Source organism: Electrona antarctica (assembly GCF_951216825.1).
Source record: "Electrona antarctica genome assembly, chromosome: 18".
Taxonomy (NCBI): Eukaryota; Metazoa; Chordata; class Actinopteri; order Myctophiformes; family Myctophidae; genus Electrona; species Electrona antarctica.
The window spans coordinates 24,746,586-24,765,604 of NC_136799.1; the positions used below are offsets into that span (position 1 = coordinate 24,746,586).

The 19,019-nt window shown below is 42.6% G+C and overlaps 1 protein-coding gene across 2 annotated transcripts; it reads left to right on the forward strand.

Moving 5' to 3' along the window:
• The first annotated feature begins 186 nt into the window (after window positions 1-186).
• LOC306942789 (serine/threonine-protein kinase PAK 2-like) lies at window positions 187-17,273 on the forward strand. Of its 2 annotated transcripts, none has more exons than XM_079528879.1 (15): window positions 187-502; window positions 6,412-6,584; window positions 6,676-6,782; window positions 7,212-7,359; window positions 7,559-7,575; window positions 7,760-7,873; window positions 8,589-8,715; window positions 9,088-9,151; window positions 9,273-9,321; window positions 9,698-9,810; window positions 9,948-10,065; window positions 11,261-11,360; window positions 11,959-12,155; window positions 14,838-14,975; window positions 15,637-17,273. In XM_079528879.1, exons 2-15 carry the CDS (start codon window positions 6,428-6,430, stop codon window positions 15,721-15,723), a joined length of 1,536 nt encoding a protein of 511 aa, XP_079385005.1. In that variant the 5' UTR covers window positions 187-502; window positions 6,412-6,427; the 3' UTR covers window positions 15,724-17,273. The 2 variants fall into 2 exon arrangements, with proteins under 2 accessions (XP_079385005.1, XP_079385006.1); XM_079528880.1 differs by lacking the exon at window positions 187-502 and adding an exon at window positions 3,802-3,965.
• Window positions 17,274-19,019: the final 1,746 nt, after the last annotated feature.

The window sequence follows — 19,019 nt, forward strand, 5'->3', positions numbered from 1 at the left end:
ATTAGGCCTATTATTTTATTTTTTTTGCCTATAATAACGAATGATCAAACTGGTCATTGATGTTAAAATGATGAGAGAACTGCTTTAAATACTAAATAGTACAGCGCCAAATGTTTAAAGCTCCAACACAGACACAGACACGTGACCAACCGAAGCAGCGTCAAGCAGCGTCGGCTTCAAACGTCATCATTCACCCATGGTTATTTCCGCCATGATTTCCGCCGCTGAGCCAAGGAAGATTAGAGCCTACAAGCTTTAGCACTAGCACTAGCAGTAGCAGCAGACAACTCTGTGGTAGTAGCACTGCAGAGAATTTGGTGATTAGTGATTTTTCGGCGCATGTGTCGCCGCTTCAGTGTCAGACTGCCTAACTGCTATACTAGAAATCTGCACCACCAAACCAGAGGGGTGTTTTTCGACAAGAATCGAGCGTGCGTGGCTGGGGCGGGGTTTCAAAAGTTTGCCTTTTTCCCCCCTTCTTTTTTGCATCTGACAGCAACTGGTGAGTTTTGGCTTTGTGAATCAATGAAGAAGGGATAGCTCTCAATAGCAGGGGTTACACATAATGGTGAGTGAGTCATGTTCCTCATTCGTTTTCTATATCAGACTGGCTTAAACTTGATCACCTGATGTGATTGATCTCTTTGTATAATTGATATCAATATAACTGATCCCAGACACATGGCCAAATGTGTTTCCTTGACGTTTTTTATTAGTAGAAGCGTGGAAAAAAGGGGCAGTTCAGGTTTACATCAGCAAATCTTTAAATAAAACCGAAGATTAATTGAAAATGGTGGGCCCTATTGTAAACAAGTGTAATGCTTTATTGTGTCGTCCACTCACAGTTAACAGTTTTTGTATTGAGTTGTACTTGAAATGTACTGTAATTATCAAAGTTATACAGAGACAGATACTAACGATCTTACCGACCCCTCGCAGTGTTGTGAGTTCAGAGAGGAGGCATGTTTTCAAAGTTAATGACAGGCAGAGGATGGTGGTAGCCTGTAGCCCATAGTAAGCTATTAATAGTAATAACAACCCTTCTCTTCTGCAGATTGTATTTGTCATAGTTGCATGACACTAATGGAGCGACCTGGCTGGTATTCATTGGGATAGAACAAACAAGTACAAGAGCAGGAAAGTGAAATTAGGCCTAGTAATATTTACTACAGAATAACTCTGCTCTGCTTAATGTAGCTTACCTAAGGCTATACCTCCTGTAAGAACAAGACCAGTCTGTTGTCTTTACTTGCAAACGAAAATGTATACCGGTATACTTGATGTTCTATGGTCATTGCTATGTGAAAGTCCATGCCATTCAACCAGCATTGGTTTAGGAAATGTGTATAAAGTACATCAATAATATTTATGTGTCCCTCTCATATGTGAGGAAACTACACACATTGAATTGGTATACTACTCATTACTTTAAAATGAGCCCACCTGCATGGGTCTGAATCTTGCCAGGCCAGTAGGCAGGTCGCTTTGGTCACCCCAGGTTGGTAATTTATTTTATCAATCAAGATGTTGACATAGGGGAGTGGCAGCTGTTTGAATAACAGGTGTGTGTGTGTGTGTGTGTGTGTGTGTGTGTGTGTGTGTGTGTGTGTGTGTGTGTGTGTGTGTGTGTGTGTGTGTGTGTGTGTGTGTGTGTGTGTGTGTGTGTGTGTGTGTGTGTGTGTGTGTGTGTGTGTGTGTGTGTGTGTGTGTGTGTGTGTGTGTGTGTGTGTGTGTGTGTGTGTGTGTGTGTGTGTGTCAGTCACACTTGTGCGTCTTACGTTTCTGTTAGTGAATGAAGGGGGGGGGGGGGGGGGGGGGGATAGAGGGCAGGCCTACATCACTCCTTCCAGGAAGTCCTGTGCAGAATTTCCTTTTATAGAAGCCAAATACAAAAGCCTGCTGTTCAGTTCACTTCCTGTAAACAGCTCGACGTCTGTGTTTGCTCTCGTCTGGTTGGTCAGCATGGCCATGTGACCCTCTGGTGGTCAGGGAGTTCCAGGATGGGGAAGTGCCAGTGGGCTTCCCTTAGAGATCGCCATGCACAGGGAATAGAAAGTGCAGCAAGACAGAGTCCGAAAGAATATCATTTTAGTATTGGGCAAGGGAAGAAGGTTAGAATGTTGAGGTGTTTTTCAGCAGCATGTTGGTATTATGGCATCAGTACTATGTACTGATCTCCATATTTGGACAAAGTTTCAGCCCAGTAGTTTAACCCAGAGCCATCTAATAGAAGAGTTGCGATATTGAGGGGGCAGAAAACAGCCCGGTCACGTGGTTCATGTACTCGCGTGAGCCCATAGACTCCAATGCATTCCTGTAAACTTCCGGTTGTCCCCATGTTCAATAGAAGTCTATGTAGGAGACCCGCCATTAGACTGGCCCCATGAAGTGAACGCAGTTTGCGAAGCTCTGTCTATATCTAAGGCTCTGGTCTAACCCAGCGGTCCCCAAACCTTTTGGCCGTGCACTCCCTTTTACCTCCTGACCTAGCTGACGCACCCTCAACACTCAGTCTATAGTGTTGGGGGTGTGTATTTGGCCGAAAATGATGCATTTTTCAATATGATTATGGCAAATAATCATAGATTACTGCACTGAGACATGCAGCTGCTGTATACTCCCGCAGCTACTCTATACATCTCCTTACAACAGTATTTTACCGGATTTTTCCTTTTGTGTTAACCCATTCTGGACGGGAACCCCTTTTGGTGTTTTAACTAAGCATTATGTTATACTTTAGCTATTGAACAATAGCAGATCTACAAGCTTGTAGGTCTGCTATTTTTGAAAAATCGTGAGAATGCGGCACAAATCTTTGAATATATATTCTTTCAGAGCGAACGTTTTTTTAATTTTGACGTCAGGCCTAAATGGGTTAAATAACACCATAAAATTGCCATTACCCTTTTCATGTCACGCACCCCTTAGAGGGCGTTTGCGCACCACAAGGGGTGCACGCACCATAGTTTGGGAATATGGAGTGTGTTGTCGAACCTCAATGTGTCGTCATGGCATCATGTGCAAACAAATCGGTCAGCTCTGTATATGGGCACAAAAGGGGGCATGCCCATATATACTTATGTAGGCATATACTGATGACATCAGCAATCTCCATATATGGGCATAAACGGGACAAGGACTTACGGATACAGAGATCTCCATATTATATGGGCATTTTGGTCAGCTTGGCGGTGCAACATAGTTGTGAGGGCCTCATAGTCGCCCGAACCTATAGTTATTATAAAGTTATTGAGGGGCGCTAGCCCCTTTTTAAAGTAAAAACGGACAGACTTCAAAAAGAAACCTGCAAAAGACGCATGGTGCAACCACGCTGTTCACCTGCTTGCTCACCTGGAGCATGTGCTTCGGCATTCACTAAGCCAAGCTTAAATCAACAGAATCATCAAACACGATCACACTGAACTAAGCAAGCCCCCCGGTTTCTGAGCCCTTGTAGCAAGTGAATGCGCTTGAGCAGGGGCTTGCCTTGGCATACGCATGCATTGATGGCCTGGGAGGACACACCCACCCTTCCCCTGCAGCTATGGAATTCCTCCCGAGACAACAAGTCTCAGCCTGGCCCACCAGCACCCATTAGTCAGTCTAGCACACACACGCACACACACACAGACACACACACACACACACATGCACATGCACTCGCACACAATTTGAAGATGCACATTAAGGGCTGGGCTTTAATTTTACTCTGCAAGGACAAGACAGTACTTGTTGTCTCCTGGACCACTGAGGAATGAGCCAGCCTGCTATAACCTGCCCTGAGAAGAGGGAGGAAGAGGGAGAGAGACCTAGAAGGAAAAGGCAATAGTAAAAGAGATAGCTAGATAAAGGGGCGAATGAGAAGACCGCACACACTGTACATTCGACCAGGGAATACGGAATATAACAAAAGCTGTTATTGTTTTTACTGGTCTTCTGTAAGGCACAGAAGAGGGAACAAAGGGGTGAGTATCCATTAGCTCAACTAATGCCCTTCCTCCTTGAAAAGGATCTTGACCAATAAGTACAGAGCGGTACATTAGGAGAGTATGTAAGTTGACTGAGTGCTTTCTTTACCATGTCATGGCTTGGTGTAATTTTGCTGTTCAAGATTTGACACTGACAATTAATGCTACTGTCATGTCATAACGTGTTTCAGATGCAGTCACATACTTTATCCTGATCTGATTCTGAACTGTAGCAAATCACTGTTGGTTGGGTACTAGTTAGTCTACCTAGCTTAGGTTTACAATTACAGCATCAGTTTATAAGCTTAGCTTACATGAAATAGTGGTTGGAATATTCAGAGTAGACACACGTCTTTGAGGAACTTTGCATTCTGCTCATAGGCTGAGGAGTATATTATTAAATCAGCCAAAAATTCCAACATGAATCAACTCAAGTGACATTTTCATAAGATTAGACTGTTGGTCACTGTTCGTTTTCAAGGTTATCTTTCTTTCCCCCAAGGGTCAATTTGTATTTTGTAATACATTGTTGAACAATTACAAACATATTAAGCAAGGCCTGTAGCATGGCGATCACCTCCTCAGTGGAATGTGCCAAATGGCTTGCTGAATTGATCTGCACTGCTTCAGAATTTGCAGGTACAAGGCTGCCTACATGCCAACATGTTTTCTGCATGCAATGCTTGCTGCTGATTTCGTAGTACCGGGCCAGCCCACCTGACTCAGAAATGAAGCCACATTTGTTAGCCATGTAAACTCTGACTGTGTCAGAAGTGAGGAAACCTTTGTTTGCTTGTGTGTGTGTGTGTGTGTGTGTGTGTGTGTGTGTGTGTGTGTGTGTGTGTGTGTGTGTGTGTGTGTGTGTGTGTGTGTGTGTGTGTGTGTGTGTGTGTGTGTGTGTGTGTGTGTGTGTGTGTCGTCGCCTGTCTTTTGAACTGGATGCCGGCAGCAACATCCAAATGCACACATGTGCATGCATGTTTATATGGACTATGGAGGTGTGTGTATGTATTATGTGTTTGAAGGAGGTTATAAAGTTGTCATAAGCTCCTTTTGAACTATTAGCACTCAGAGACTCCACCTTGAGTGCAAGACAACCCTGAGTGTTAGAAACACCTGAGTGTTTTCCTTTTCCTGGTCACATTGTATGTTTCATTGTTCAGATAGGAGAGAATCTAGAGATTAGAAAAACAGGAATCCAAGGGCAGAGAAGAGAGATTATGATATGCAAGACATGACGGACCTTGTGGGCCACGTGGCCCACAAGGAGCACACGGTCCGTGCACTGCACCAACCAGGCGCCCAATAGTCGAGTTAAATCAACATTTGTCTTATGTAGGTCACATGTAAACACAGTCCTTCTCTTCCCCACACTGCTCTGTATTGCATCCCTGTCCTTCCCTCCTTAATCTTTCTATCTTTTACTCCTCTCATAATGTACTCGGTCTCTCACTCAAGAGTTCAGTGATATTATTTGCTCTGTCTCGCTCTCTTCCTTCCTCATTCATTTGCAAAGCCATGAACGAGACCCAGCACGTCATACCACCTTGTCAGCTTTACTTCCTGCTCACTCTTTCTGTTCCCCTCTTTCAAACGCATACGGTAGGAGACCAGAGCAGACACCAATGCGGCTGGCAGACATAGTAGGTGTGAGTGTGTCTAGTCTCTGTACTTAAGTGTGGCTGGCTGGTTCAGTTTGTTTTGATAACAGTATAGTGCTGCTGAATTTGATGCTTCACCACCGTGCTTCACCGTTTTAGTGCTCCTTCATAGTCTTTGCTTCAAAATTCTGGCGCTCTTGCAGCGATGGTTGAGTCTTTTTTCACTTTCTCCCCACTGTTTGGTGCCACCCAATGTTGGTGCCCTGTGCTGCAACACCCTTCCATTAAGCCGGCCCTGCTTTTAGGAGGCTATGGTTCATGTGGTTAACTTACATATCTGTATTTGATTGACTAGGCCGATACCGCTGGGAACGATGCCCCTCGTGTACAACGTTTGTACCCGTCTGTGTCCCTTTTTATGCCCAGGGAGATCTCTGTATCTGTCTGCCTGTGTCTCTTTTATGCCTATATATATATATATATATATATATATATATATATATATATATATATATATATATATATATATATATATATATGGAGATACCAAGAGCTGATTCGACCATAGATGCGTATTTGCAGGTAATATCAATATTCTATGGAGAACGACCAAAGACACACCAACCTCTCGGGGCTCGGCGACCGCAAACCGGTCGGTCGGTTCTTGTGATACCCATAGTGAGGCAGAAAGGCAGAGTTTTTGTGCATTTACAGTATCTAGAGATTGACCGTCTCAAATTGGTCTTTTGGATGTGAGCGTGCGTCTATTGACATAATGGGTGGCGTGAGTCTGTTTGATATCATGCATTTACGTCATGTGTCTGACTCTCTTTATTTCACAGGTGTACATGTGTGTAGATGTGTGACAGCGGAGTGTGTGAGGACAAGCCCCCCGCCCCCCCTGTCAGGATGAGCAGCCAAGGAGGAGCCAAGGACAGCTCACGGCCGCTGCCCTCCGTACCAGAAGAAAAGAAGTCCAGAAACAAGATCATCTCAATCTTTGCCTCAGAGAAGGGTAAGAGAGACTGTAAACGCAGAGACAAGAATGCAGTATGAGAAGCCAAAGAACCTAGAACCAGATCTTAACCCCTGACCTTTGTCCGCAGGAGGCAGAAAGAAAGACCGCGACAAGGACAGACCGGAGATCTCTTCCCCCTCAGACTTTGAACACACCATCCATGTTGGCTTTGATGCTGTCACTGGAGAGTTCACTGTAAGTGGGTGTGTCTGCGCTCTCCAATATATCCATGTATGCGTGTTTTCTGTGTGTACCTGTAGGATTCCTGCTCTCTTTTGTTTCTGTATTTCTTTTAGAACTGGTTCTCAAAGTGGGGTCGAGGTCAGTTATATCTGGGTTATTCAAAAGTAGCTGATGTACAAGCTCATAATGCGACACGTTGTGAGTTTGTAGATCTGTTGTGTTATCTGGAACAGTTTAAACACTTGTTTAGGTTTTCTAGTACTGTAGATCCGCTATTTAAAAAAATGCTGACATCTGTTATGGGGGTCCTCAAAACCTTTTGAAATGGAGATCCACAGCAGAATAAATTGACATGAAAATGTTGTTGAGAAACAAGAATTATCCACTTAATTTGATGAGGTGTGTGTTTGTGTGTGTGTGTGTGCGTGCGTGCGTGTCCAGGGCATGCCAGATCAGTGGGCCCGTCTCCTTCAGACTTCCAACATCAGTAAACAAGAACAGAAGCAGAATCCTCAGGCTGTCCTCGACATTCTCAAGTTCTATGACGCAACAAGCAACAAACAGAAATACCTCAGCTTTTCTGCCTCAGGTCCGTGCCCCTGATGTCTGCCTAATACAAACGCTGTGAGCATGTAGATTGCCAATTTATGGTCCATGCTATGGAACTGTCATACTCTAAAGTATAAATTGGGCTGAAGTGTTTTATCTTGTTTGCAAATCTTGGGTCTGAACTAGGCTTTACAGAGAAACCTGACCCTTGATATTTCGCCTCTCTCTCTCCCCTACAGATAAAGATGCACAGTTGGTGAGTAATTTCACATCATCCATTCTTGCAAAAATGAATGAAGTTGACTGTACACTGCCTGTCTTCAAGTGATTCTGTGTCTATTTAGCACCAATGTATTCTGAGAGACACTGTCACGAAAATGTGGCGTACTATTGCGACCTGCATGTACTGTGTTTCACACCGTCTGTCCTCGCTGTTGCAGCCAGGTATACAGGGTACAGACACCTCGCCGTTGACCGGTAAGGATGGGGTCGATGACGATGACGATGAAGCTCCGCCTCCGGTGGTGGCACCAAGGCCGGAGCACACAAAATCGGTGAGTCTTCATGCTGACCGACAACTGGAGCACTTAGTTTTCATCTGCGTAGTAGTAAAGAAAGGTGTCAAAAAGCACATCTTCCCAAAGCTAATTAAAATGAGGATTCCAGATTAGCTAGCAGGCAATATACCATACAGGTATACACAGGTTCCATGCCATAGGCGTGAAGACGAGTTTACCTTTACTCTGTCCAGCATGCCATAACCGTATTGGTTCGCATTAAATTTAGCATGTTGTAGCATTTAGCTAGCCCCAGGCCGTGATCACGTAAAAAATCCACGCGCACATGCCATCTTTATATGCATTATGGCTCATAATCTGCAAAAAATGTAATATTCGCCGCTTGATTAGAACTTAGATTGACTTAGTTATGAATTAAAAAACGGATCGCTCGGATAGACAGGCCCCATTCCACTACTGTGACCTGGCCGACTTTCACTTCTGGTTCAAACTGATGTAAACATCCGCTACTTTTTGGGACATGTTATACAAATACGGCTGGCACGGTCAACAACCTCATCTGCTGGCCATCTGGCAGAATGGCATCTATCCTGTTAAGCCTAACTTTGTGTGGAAACAAAGTTAAAATGTTACTTAGACAGACTGAGACGATGTGTAATGATTTCAGTATTTTAGTACATAGAAGCACTGTTATGGTATTATAATACCAAAATGTTAAAGAGGAGTATGCATGTACCTACCTGTGCGTCAGGTGTACACGCGGTCAGTGATCGACCCACTCCCAGAGCCTGACTCGGCTTCCAAGGCGGCTGAAAGGCAGAAGAAGAAGGGAGGTGGCACTGGCAAGATGACCGATGAGGAGATCATGGACAAACTCAGTATGTTAACCACTTTCAGCCTGGTGTCCCTGTTTTTGGCTTGTCCTTATATTTAAAGAATTTGAAGAGAAAAAAGTGTCACATTGCAACGCAATTTGAACTCGTAGATCGTCTATTTTCACTATTGATTGTGCGATTAAGTAAATACTGTAGGGCTAGTGCTTAGGGCTAAGTGCTTAAACACAGTTTATGTACATACTCAAATGCGTGCACACACAGGCGTATTGCCTAACAAACAACCACACAGACATAATACTGTACACAATAACATGCAGTACTGCACTGATATGTACATTCATGTACTGTATGTGTACACACTTCATGTGTACTGCCAATGCTGTGTTTTCACCTGCTAGTTCTGATGATTCTTAGGAACCATTGTCAGCATTGGAGATCCTAAGAAGAAGTACACGCGGTACGAGAAGATTGGCCAGGGGTGAGTCAGTGTGCAGCGTTATTTAAATAACGGAATAACGTACTTTACTTACGCATTACATGTAACCAATCATGAAAATGTGACTCCTGTTCCATTCATTTTGTTGTCGTTGTCCCAACAGGGCATCTGGAACGGTATACACAGCCATAGATGTGTCCACGGGTCAGGAGGTAAGGTTGAAGCACTTGTTGAACTATGCCATGAACATTACTACTGTAACACGCAAAGAGGAAGTGTCCTTTTAAATCTGTCATGTGTACTGCTACAGTTTCACTTTGGCGTGATTCAGTATCTACATACATAGACATGGAGAAACTGGTCTACAAAAACAACATTACGTAGTATGCGGTTTTCCATTCAAACCAGCTATTCTGTTTTATGTACATATTCCACAATGATTTTCCATGTTGACCTTTTATGATCTTTTCATTGCCAGCCAACAACTGACATTGTTAACACCTACTGCTAGTGTAGTAATAAACTGTTTCCATATCACCTTTCATAAATGTACTATGCTACCAGGTTCACGTGACATGTGTTTTACAGGTTGCCATTAAACAGATAAACCTGCAGAAACAGCCCAAGAAAGAGCTGATTATCAATGAGATTCTGGTGATGAAGGAAATGAAGAACCCCAATATTGTCAACTTCTTAGACAGGTACAGTACTACAGGCACACACACACACACACACACACACCCCATTGAACGAATTTCAGCGCAAGACATCATGTGACACAGTATCAGTATCAGGCAACTATTGCGTTGCATCATCTGTGTGTGTGTCGTGTGTTTAGCTTCCTGGTAGGAGATGAGCTGTTTGTGGTGATGGAGTATCTGGCTGGCGGTTCACTAACGGACGTGGTGACAGAGACCTGCATGGACGAGCCTCAGATCGCTGCTGTCTGCAGAGAGGTACACAGACAGGAGAGGAATGCAACAAAGAGAGTGGAGGTGCAGGGAGGAGATAAAAGGAGAGAGAGTTGGGTTGTTGGAAGGAATGGAGGTTAAAGAGGAGGGTGACTGGTGGTGTATTTTCATCTTTATTTCAGACCTGTGGGTCCATATAAAACAAATACAGCACAAAATATAAAAAGAGTACAATATATAAAACCAGCTCAGTGGCATTGTGGTTAGAGTGTCCGCCCTGAGACTGCGAGGTCGGGTTTGATCCTGGGCCGGGTCATACAAAAGACCGAAAAGAAATGGGACCCAGTGCCTCCCTGCTTGGCACTCTTGGGGTAAGTCCCTGCGACATACCACAGGGTGTACTTGTACAATGTACACCATGTCCAGGGTGTGTGTGTACAAAGCTACCTCACGTCACGCTACAGAAACAGGAGATAGGCTCTTTCCCTATGGGCCTCATGGCTCGACAAGGCTTACTTGTACTTTTACAATATAAAAAAGCAAAACAAGCAAAGCAAAACGGGTCACTCAATAGCAAGATGTTCAGTCAAATATATAGAGGATTTTTCTCCAATGCTCTCTGAGCCTGGATGAGTATCTACTGTATAACTGCTTCTCATAGGGCTCGTTAGAGCCTGTATGATGGTGTTCTCTGACACATAAAATTGTACATCAAGTGTCTTAAAACTAAAAGTGCATCCCATGTAGGCACACCAGCCAACACAAACAATTGACTGGCACTATGCCATCTGGGAATGTGGAGCAACAACCTCATAGCATCATTATAGGCCACTCTGAGCCTCTGCATACTCCTCCTCACCCTGTACGAATGGCAGAGATGAGCAGTATACAGAGGTGTGACATACTGTAGGCTCTGAACAGTGAACACTTTACATCAGCAGAACACATAGAACATTTCCGGAGCAGCGTGTTGGCCTGTGCATACATTTTACGACATTGTCCGTAGACATCCCTGTCACCCATCCAATCATCAGTGAGATCACATGACCACGGTATTTTATTTCCTTGCCTATTATGAGCGGACTGTCACACAATTGAAAAGCAGGTCCTGTCCTCTCTCCTCCTCACAATCATGGTGTTACTTTTTTCTACAGTAGAGGTCATCATAGAGGTCAGCATTAGACGGCACAAACATGTTAGTTTATCTCTCTCCCTCCCCCCTCCCTGCTTCTCCCCCCAGTGTATCCAGGCCCTGGAGTTCCTCCATGCAAACCAGGTCATCCACAGAGATATTAAGAGTGACAACGTACTGCTGGGAATGGACGGCTCTGTCAAACTCAGTAAGGGAACACGCACGCCAACACACACACACACGTGAACAAAGTCAAACACACATACAATACAGTCTGTTAGCACAGTTAATTAATTATTCCGCCACTGCCAGTGTTTTTCAGTGAAGAGTCAAGACCCCCTCTCCTCTCTTTTAGGCCAACGGGTCCCGAGACGTGAACCGGATGTACACAAACGCTGTGTGGAGGAGCAGGCGATTGAAAATACATTTTGTAACCGCGATCATCGGTTCCTTAGTTATGGGCCGTTGAATAAAGCTTGTTTTGACCAAAAACGCAATCTGGGAAAATAATCTGGGATAAATGTATTTTGGTAAATCTGATAACGTGGAGGCGAACGGCTGGCGACATTTTCACTTGCGGTTAATTCAGGTTGTATCAGTTGCTTGGCAACCAGGAACCATTCATACATGGTATACACGAAGAAAGCGATCTATCATAAACCACTGAAAAGACCAAATGACGGAGATCTCCGTCATCAATGGTGAATGAAGCGTTGGATTAGACTTGGCGGAGATCTCTGTCGATGGCAGGGAATGTGTTTAAACTGAACCCCCACCCACCCTCTCTCTCTCTCTCCCCCCTCCAGCCGACTTTGGCTTCTGTGCCCAGATCACCCCAGAGCAGAGCAAACGCAGCACCATGGTGGGGACTCCATATTGGATGGCCCCTGAGGTGGTGACCAGGAAGGCCTATGGGCCTAAAGTGGACATCTGGTCCCTGGGCATAATGGCCATAGAGATGGTGGAGGGCGAGCCCCCGTATCTCAACGAGAATCCTCTCAGGGTGAGTGTTTTGGTGGACAGTTGGCTATTGTAATTATAATAATCGTATGTTAATTTAATTTTGTAAACAAGGCTGACCGTCTAAAAGCCTAGCTTCTACACCCAGCTGGAAACTGGCCACAAGGGTGATGCTAGAGGGAAAACCATTGGGTCTCTCAAATAGTTAGAGTTCATCTTCCATGGAGCAATGCATGAATGTACTCCGCAAGTTTCATGGCAATGAATCTGCCCACTTGATTTTAGTCTGCGCAGAAGCAACATTTGGCCTATAGGAGGTGCTAGATGAAAGGATTTGGGATCACTTAAATCAGTAGGGCGTATCCTTGCTGAACACAATTCGTTTTGTGGCATGTGCACTTAAGCCCCTCCAACTGATCCAAAATGCCGCAGCACGCTTGGTCTTCAACCAACCTAAATTCTCACACGTCTCCCCCCTTCTCCGCTCGCTCCATTGGCTCCCGGTCGCTGCCCGCACAGAATACAAAACTCTGATGCTGGCATTCAAAGCAACCAAAGGCATGGCCCCCCCATATCTCACAAGTATGATCGTACCCTACAAACCCTCCCGCTCACTCAGATCAGCCAACGCAGGGAAGCTGGAGGTACCTTCACTAAAAACGCCGGGACAACGCTCCACACGTCCCAAACTCTTCTCCCTTCTGGCTCCAAAACTATGGAATGCACTTCCCATTGCAGTCAGAACTGCAGCCTCACTCCCAATCTTCCGCCGTAGTCTGAAAACCCACCTCTTCAGACTCCACCATGGCCCGTAGCACTTGCCCTAGCCTAGCCCCTTAGATAGCACATTATGTAGACTTAGATAGTATTTTAAACAGACTTATAGCTTGTTATGTAGACAGCTCTAGAATTGCACTTTATGTAGTCATAGCACTTTATAGTACACATGTATAATATATTATATAGTATAGTATGTATAGTTTACATAGATACTCCACTGTTACGTTCTTAGTTTACGCATGATTCATGATAACTACTTTTTATACATGTGATGTATGCCATGCTTTTTGTTATTGCTTAATGTAAGTCGCTCTGGATTAAGAGCGTCTGCTAAATGCCTAAATTGTAAATTGTAAATTGTAATCTGCCCATTAGATTAAGCGATGATATGTGTGCAACTGGATATTTTGGCCTATGGATGGCACCATGGCAATCCAAGCAGTAGTTTTCAAGATAATGGTGTTTGCAGTGAACAGGCTGACTAAGCATTGGCACCTGTTCTTGTATAAATCCATGCTTGGAGATTGTCCTAAATACATCTCGTCTTTTCTGAAATGGAAAACTCACAACCGATAATTTCCCCAAATTCAAGGTACCAAAAGTTAACTCTGAACTTGATAGATCTGCTTTTAGCTTATGTGGCCCTAATACATGGAATGGCCTGCAAATTAAATTAAAATTGACCACATTGATACCCTTGTGCGGTTTTAAAACCTTGGTGAGCATACAGACCCCCACGATATGTAACTGGTTTTAGATCGTTTTGAAATTTGTCTTAGCTTTTTATTTGTAAAACTATGTAATTCACATGTATATCTATCTTCTTTTTTTTTTTATATATATATATTGTGATGTTTTTCTATATGATATTGTGTTACTCAACGACACTGAAAATGAGTTCAATTACTCTGTAATTTCGAGAATCAATAAAACTTGAATGAATTAATGAATAATCAACCTAGCAGTCCTTAGAGTCCCAACATTACTCGCCCTAAAAAATCTAAATATTATGGACCTTTTATGTAGAAACTGATAGTTTGTCATTTTGACAGTGGTTATAAACAGGAAGTTCACAATTGTTGGAATGTTCAGGACACTATTGTTATCGTTTACACTGGATGAAGCTGTCTGTAACTCCTTATTCAAATATTTGTCCAGAATGTTCATAAAAATGTACATGCAAAGTTCCACTTTTTACAGCGGTCTTTGCATCACTGCTGGAACAATGCTGTATAATTAATAACACCATCACAGATTTTCAAGATTCAACTTCTTTTGCTTGCTCTCTTCTTAGCAGACAATGGGACATTTAGCGACAACCGCGAATTTGTGACACACACTCGCTTCACACGGGTGTGATTTTTTTTATACACCAAATCTCTTCACCAAAAACAAGCTACAAGCTCACAATGTGTCTATTTTTGAGGGGTGCTAGCCCCTTCTATACACAGGTTTAATGTTTGTCTTTATTTCAATGTTTGTTTTGTAAACGTATTGACAATGAAGGGAACATTTGCGTCATGTGTCATTTCCGTCATATGTCTCTTTATTGTTAATGGCGTTTAAATCAGTGAAGACCCCCTCTCGCCCGTTTGTTTTAGATCACCTAATCAACATGAGTTAGACTTTAATATATTAGCGCCCCTCACTTCACACGGGTGTGATTTTTTAGAGAATGTTCCTCTCGGAATAGCAATGCTGGGGTTCAAGTAGTTAACCACTTTCACTTTTGAATTTTTATTTTAAATAGCTTAGATCTACAAGCCCATGAGGCGTTGTGAGCTTGTAGATCTGATACTTTCACTACTACTTTTGCGTGACAACAAGTAGGGCATTAAAACTGATGCAATGTTTCTGCACAACAGCGACGATAAAGATTGCTATATCATCGCATCTCATCTTGCTCCGTTTCTCTTACCACACTGATGTGTGCGTTGTCGTGCAGGCTCTGTATCTGATTGCCACCAATGGGACTCCTGAGCTGCAGAGTCCAGAGAAGCTGTCCCCCGTCTTCAGGTCCTTCCTGTCCCGCTGTCTGGAGATGGACGTGGAGAAACGAGGAAGTGGCAAAGAGCTGCTGCAGGTAAGAAGACCAGTGGTGGGGAAAAAGTACTCAGATGTTTTGCTTAAGTGAAAGTATCAAAGTACTAGGTAAAGGTCTGGGATTCAATATTTACTTTAACAAAAGTATTGGTATGTACCAATAGTAGAAAGTACTCATTATGCAGAATGTCCCATTTCAACTTTTCAAATGTATGAAAATCTTTTGAAAATAGATTGGCTATTTTCAAATGGCAAAAAGTATAAAGGGTTGAAGTGGTTAATGTCTGTTTTGTAATAATAATCAATCTACAAAGTAACTAAAGTTTTCAAATTAATGTGTTGGTGTAAAAGTACAATATTTGCCTCTGAAGATTTACTGGAGTAGAAGTAAAAGTATTGGAAATACTCAAGTAAAGTACAAATGCCTCAAAATAGTACTTAAGCAGAGGTACTTAAGTAAGTGCACTTAGTTACTTTACACCACTGGGTAAGACACACTCTTGTCATGTACAGTACTATACTAGTCTGTGTCAAGTCAAAGGCATCTTTATGTATAGAGCACATTTAATTACATAAGCCTGAATAATCCTTCATCGTATGTTGGTGTCGCAATGTGAGCTTGTGGATCGTCTATTTCCCCCTGTGTCTTTAACTTTGTTGTATCTAATGTGAACTTTCTCTTTTTCTGCGTGTCCCTGCAGCACCCATTCCTAAAAATGGCCAAGCCTTTGTCCAGCCTCACACCCTTAATCTTGGCAGCTAAGGAGGCAATGAGGAGCAACCGCTAAGCAGCAATGCCAGTGGATACTGTGCTAACTCCCATCCTCTACTGTTCTATTTATGATAATGAGGGCAGGAATGTAACTGTATTTTTTTCTTTCATTTCACTTTTTTTTCTTTTTTTTCCACCAACCACTTTGACTATTTTACCGACCAGGAGAACCTTCAAATAATGATTGCCTCTTGCAAGCCAAAGTGGCTGGTGGATACGACATACTGTAACACCAGCCAAAGACCACGACTACTTGGTATTTCTTAGCTGAAGGCTGGAGTTAATTTTCTAGGCTGAAAATGCCCTGCTGCCGTGCTTGCGGTTAGGGTAAGGTTAATGTTTGACATAGGTTGTCGGTTTAATGACACTCGGACCAGTAGTATGTCGGAACTAAAGCCTGCACCCAATTTTCTACCCCGATTGCTGATCATTTTTCTAATCTTCAAATGACTTTGCACAATCTCCAGGGTTTCTCAGCTAATACTAGATTTTGATTTTGATTTGGTGGCCAATGTGCCCTTTCTGCCAATGTGCCTTTTTTAGCCTGTGTGCCTTTGTGCCGTGTTCCATAGACTCATGCAGCCACCTCTCTACTCCACATTTTATCTACAATACAGAGGCAGGGATTTGGTTCAAATCAACAGACTTCATTCTTTCCTTCTGTCAAACACGCATGAATAGTGTACGGAAATAAATTTGAACACAGCGGTTGTTGTCATGTGGAAGTGTTGCTCAGCTGTAACTGACTGCCATTGTTGGAGAATCTGCATTTTCCTCCATGTTTGTAAAATATGTATTTTGTTGTTTCCTCTACATGCCATGCCTTGATGTTAGTTTAAATGCAACACATATATTATGTTGTATACCAGTGTCCCTTTGGTCACCCTTGAATGCCAATATTGTTGTTTTTATACAGAACTGGATGACTATTTTGCATTGTTTTGTATATTATGTACTTGCATTGGCTGATGTCCAATCTTCATCTGAAAAGGTTTTTTAAAAGTTTGTCTATCAATGTGTTATATTTACAACTAATATGATAAATGGCCATTATTATGAACCACATTATTTTTTTCACATTTGTTTTTCACATCAATTCCATCTCACTGTGCATTCATTAACTTACAATGAACAGGATTGAGACAAGGGTAGAGCAAATTCTTTGTGTTTGTATTTGAACCTGCTTAGAGTAACCGGTGGGTGGGATATACCGCAGTGGATAAACACTTTTTATCCCAACTGCCCTGGTGCAGCAAACCCCAGTTACTGTGTCTAGTACCCTACACAGGGCCATAGAATCTCTCAGAAATACCATTTGATTAAGTTTTCACAGCACTCCTCTTAGCCACAAGCGTTTTGAAGAACCCACCCGAGGTCATGGAGAGGAATATTACACTATTAAGTAAAGTGACAGGATTGCAGCTCAGAGCAGAGAGCACACATTCCAGTTACAAAGTTAGCAATACTGTATGTTTTAAATTATAAAGTCAATGACTCCTCCTTGTGAATCAAAGCCTTGTGAAATTCCAGCATGTAAGTTATTATTAAAGATGAACTTGGAATGGACTATTGTTTTTGTTTTTTTGTTTTTTTTTCAAGGAAAATTCAAAGATCATTATTGCTGGGAGTTACATTTCCGGACAGTGGACACCAGATGGCACTATTGAACTGATACACTAAAAAGACTAATTCAGCTGGATACAGGCAGGATGCAGTGAGTCAATCAGACACTGTCTGAAGACTTTCCTCTCATTTGTCATCTAATCTCTGTTCTGGTGGAAGGACTGCTGAACTGGAAGTTATTCCTTTGCTAAATTAAATAAATTTCATCTCAACATGAATTTACTTGCCAACTATGAACTAATGAAGAACCTACTGAGTGATTGTTTCATCGTGTTTCAAGTGTTCCTCATTTAGCTGGGGACCCGCTTAGATCCTTAAGGACTCCTGAAAACCACTGCTCTGACAATTACTAAAATCTGTACAATTTAAGAAAACGGATGAACCAATTATTATTGGTGAATGTAATTATATCTTCGTGAAAACGGCTTAAGTGGGTCTTAAGAAGAAATGGTTGGTGAACGAGTGCAGAGGTCATGTTTTTTGGGGTGTCCATAGCTCTCCTATGAGACGCAGACCAAGAAGAAGAAATGGTACCATTTAATGTTTTCTTAAAGCGAACATTAAAAGTCCATAGCCAGACAAATCATATCTCCTCTCCTTCTATTGAGTATTGCTTTCCATGCCTACCCATTCTGCAAACTGTTAATACATACTTAAATCAAAACTCTGACAATAGCTTAATCAAAAACAGGCACTCTCTGAAAAGGTCTTCTCCATCTTTCAGATCTTTCCTGTTCTGGCATGCATCTCTCCCTCCATCAACCATGCTAATAGTGCTAAGTAAATGGCCTTGTGTGGCCTAATTTGTATCCTTATTGTAGTTCACTGGTTCCCAGCATTGGGTCCAGGGCCTAATGGACCCTTAGGCCTACAGGACTGTAACTGTTGAGTCTCTAAAAGTTAAATGAACCCCTGGCATCCATATTCTGGGATTTTTTTAACTGAAAATACCAGACCTACAAGCTTTATTATAGGCATGTAGATTGGCTAAAGTATCTAGTATAGAGGCCAAGATTGTGGTGCTGGAACTGAAATCTCTTAAAATAGGTTTGCATGAGATTTGTAAACATTACATTTGCTTCTACAATTGTTAATTAAGACTCTTCAGCCCAGATTGACCATTAAACATGTATTGCAAAGCTATTTCTTTTAGTATGGCGGTGTGGCTCCGCTCATGTGATATCTCAGATTACCTGTGCACCGAGACACATCTCTGATATCAACAACAACCTCCAGACTCCAGAGCAGAGCATAAGATAAAGACATTACATCAACATAACTTTCAATGCATTCCATATACCACATACTGTAGATACATATCACACAATCATAATACAATCCATAAAACACATTATAATCACAGATACCCATAACAGAACTAGATACCACATATCCATCGATCACATTATAATGACAGAATCACCCATTACAGAACTAAATGCCACAGGGAGGAGGCCGGAGAGTTGGAGGGAATTTGAACACTCACATCTGAACAATCACTGAGTCAGCTTGGCATGTAGAGTGAACACAGAGTAGTGACTGCTTAAAAGGACCACCTGATTGAATTGTGGGCATGAGTGAGTTAGCTTGCAGCGATTGAGAGTGAAGGGAGTTGACGTAGAGAGACAGCTGATTTAAAGTAGCAGAAGGAATTACTGTTAGAGAATGAATAAAGGGGGTCTGGGGAAT